We start from the raw sequence: 3007 nt of genomic DNA, 5'->3' as shown, positions 1-3007 counted from the left end.
ACATAAGTTCAATACAACTCTGGAAAAAATTAAGAGCCCACTGCAAAATGATCAGTTTCTCTGATTTTACTTTTTATAGGTATATGGTTGAGTAAAATGAGCATTGTTCTTTTATTCTATGAACTTCTGGCAACATGTCTCTGAAACTCCAAGCAAATAGTGTTTATTTGCAGAAAAGGAGAAATGGTCAAAAGATGCAGTGCTTTCAGGCCTCAAAATGCAAATAAAACAAGTTCATATTCATTTAGAAGCAACAATACTGATGTTTTAACTCAGAGTTCAGAAATCAATATTTGGTGGAATAACCAGAGTGCAGTGGGCTTTTATTTTCTTTCCAGAGCTGTATTTTTTAAATTCATTTTTAATTTGATAAATGTATTTATTTATTGAGTTCTACGTCTTTTGAAGATTATTATGTGTGCCTTTCTATGACCTGAACCTGATTCTCTTGAAGGAAGGTGGGGGAGTATATTACATATATTTGTCTATATGTTATATGTAGATAAATACATTTCTTTTTGTTTGTTTGTTTGTTGGTTGGTTTTATTGGGGGCGCTACAGGATTCCTTCTTGTGGCGTTCAACAATACAATCAATTCCACCACCGTTCATCCTACATTCAGATACATTCGTGTTTAAATGAGTAAACGTACAGAGAGCTTTGTCCGCTTCAGATACATAAATGTATTTATTTACAAGGGTAAATAGAAAATATAGGCAGTTTTGTTCATTTTGTACACTATACAGTCAGGGGCAGTCGCTTCCCGCAGTTGCACAGAACTCCCTCTAGGTGGCTCTGCTGCTGCTGTGTCAGGTGTCCGGCCTCTCATCCCATCCAGGGCCTCCAGACGGGTGACTGGGAGTCTGCCGGCGACACCTCCCTGTGTGGGAGGTGCAGCGGGGGTATCAACGACGTTAGTGGGGGGACGTGGAGGCCAAGAGGGCTGGCGTGAGGAAGTGTGGGGGAGATGCTCCTCAGGAAGGAGGCATTGGAGGAGGACGGAGGTGACACGCTGGGGGGGAAGGCGAAGGGGCAGGCAAAGGACGGGAAAGGAGGCGAGGCGGTGAAAGTGGAGAAGGAGGGCGAGAACCACGGGGAGGAAGGTGGGGAGAGGTAGTCGTGGCACGGTGTGGAGCAGGAGAGAGGCTGGAAGGAGGGGTGGGGAGGGAAGAGCAGCCAGGGAGACTCCCCTCTGCCCTCCGAGGTACAAACCGCCTCCCCGGACGCGGCTTCCGGCTCCCTCCAGACGCCGTGGACGGAGTTGAGCCTGGGCTCCCGGCTCGCTGAGTGATGCTTCAGCCCCTCAGTGAGGCTGGTCCTCTGCGCTGGCGGGATCCTGTGCATGTAGCTGTTCAGCTGGGCCATGCACTGCTGGAAGCCTGCGCTCTCGCTGCTGGCGAGAGGGGCAAATCTGGACTCAGCGGGTCCAAGTTTCCCCAAAGCTACAGGAGTCCGTAAGTCTGCACCGGGAGAAAGCAGAGTGGAAATAAAGAGAAACAGCAACGCACAATCTCAAAGCCCTGCCGTCAGAAAATGAACTGTGAGGAGGTAGTGAACTGTTTGACACGACTGACCATTGTTCAAGTCCTTCCTATCAGCCCACTTCTTAAGATACTCCACAGCCAAGTCCAGAATCTCTGCTTTCTCTATTTTAGGATTCTGGAGTCGCTGGTGTCCACAGCGGGGCGAAGTAAAAAGGGGAAAAAACACAAAAACATCATTGACCTTAAAACTTTTTGCACGGCGCAGTAGGAGCTGAGGTGACGGCTTTGACTTGACTCACGGGATCGGACGTGGAAAGCAACAGCAAACGTCTCAGCTCAGCGAGACTTTTATTTATTCGATCCCTTCTCTTCTTCTCCACAACTGGCTTCAAAATCTAAAAACAGGTAAATTGAAGTTTTCGGGGCTTTATAAAGCAGTTAACAAAGATACCCGCTGCGCTGATAAGCCGCTGCGCTTATTCGTAAACGTTATGGAGATCGTTTCTGATCTGAAACTCTCTTTTGTTTTTGTTTTTTTCTCTCCCTAGGAGGTCAGAAAGGTCAGATGGTCCTTTGAACAAACCTGCAAGGGGACTTCGAGTTGGCAACCCAAGAGCTGGCTTAAAAATGACAGAGCATCACAAAGATCAAACAATGCTCATAAAATGAGTCAAGCACAAAGGAAGGTCATTGGAAACAGAAATGCACATCGGTACCAGCCAAAAGAAGTAACTTTCCTACCCTTTTTCTACTCTTCCCGTCTTCAGGAGTTCGTAGCTTCCTGGTCATGTTGTCCAGAGACTCTCTGCAGAAGTTGGGGGGGAAAAAGCAGCCCGGATGGCAGCGAGGGCTTATAAGTAGGTTTGTGAAGCCTGCTTCTGATTGGCTGACGGGTGTGAGTGAGGTCGGTTGGGGGAAGAAGTTTATTGTGGGCCAAACCTTTTGCACTTTTGCTACATTATGGCTGCAACGGTCAATGTGTTTTATTTAGGTTTTATGTGACTTTTGTAAGATAAGCAATAGATGATTTTCTAAATTTTCTAGAAATTTAAATGTAAAAAGTTATTTCAAACTCCCATTAAGTCAGACCTTGGTGTAGGACTATTTTTGCTGTGATTATGTTTAAGTTTTTTGGATATAACTCGACCAGTTCTCCTGTCTCTGAAGAGGAAATGTATTCCCACAGTGTGTGTGTAACTGGCTCAGTTTTCTCAGTTACATTTAATTGAGGAAGTTTTTGAAAAAAAAAATTATATATATATATATATGTGTGTGTGTGCGTGTGTGTGTGTGTGTTTACTAAGCTGTACTTTTCACTTTTACTTGAGTTTACTGTTACGACATGTTGTTACTCTTACTTGAGTAATATTTCTGGATCCTCTACCCACTGTGAGTCACTGAATGAAAAACAACCAAAAAAAATAAAAAACCACCAGACACACACCTGCAGTTTTTGAAAACTAAATATATTTTATGTAGAAAGAAACTGAAATTGTTGGAAAATGTTTCTTTTGCTTCACTTT

General features: G+C 44.4%; 1 protein-coding gene across 1 annotated transcript; it reads right to left on the bottom strand.

Annotated features, from left to right (window-relative positions):
• Window positions 1–306: 306 nt before the first annotated feature.
• her11 (hairy-related 11) lies at window positions 307–2273 on the bottom strand. The gene is made up of 4 exons (XM_008419702.3): window positions 2226–2273; window positions 1784–1879; window positions 1575–1668; window positions 307–1460 (listed from the first exon to the last, which is right to left on the bottom strand). Exons 1-4 carry the CDS (start codon window positions 2271–2273, stop codon window positions 826–828), a joined length of 873 nt encoding a protein of 290 aa, XP_008417924.1. The 3' UTR covers window positions 307–825.
• Window positions 2274–3007: the final 734 nt, after the last annotated feature.

Source organism: Poecilia reticulata, chromosome 10, assembly GCF_904066995.2.
Source record: "Poecilia reticulata chromosome 10, P_reticulata-male-v2, whole genome shotgun sequence".
NCBI classification, from domain to species: domain Eukaryota; kingdom Metazoa; phylum Chordata; class Actinopteri; order Cyprinodontiformes; family Poeciliidae; genus Poecilia; species Poecilia reticulata.
Note: the sequence above shows the minus strand (reverse complement) of the source record. Positions and strands in the feature narration are given on the sequence as shown.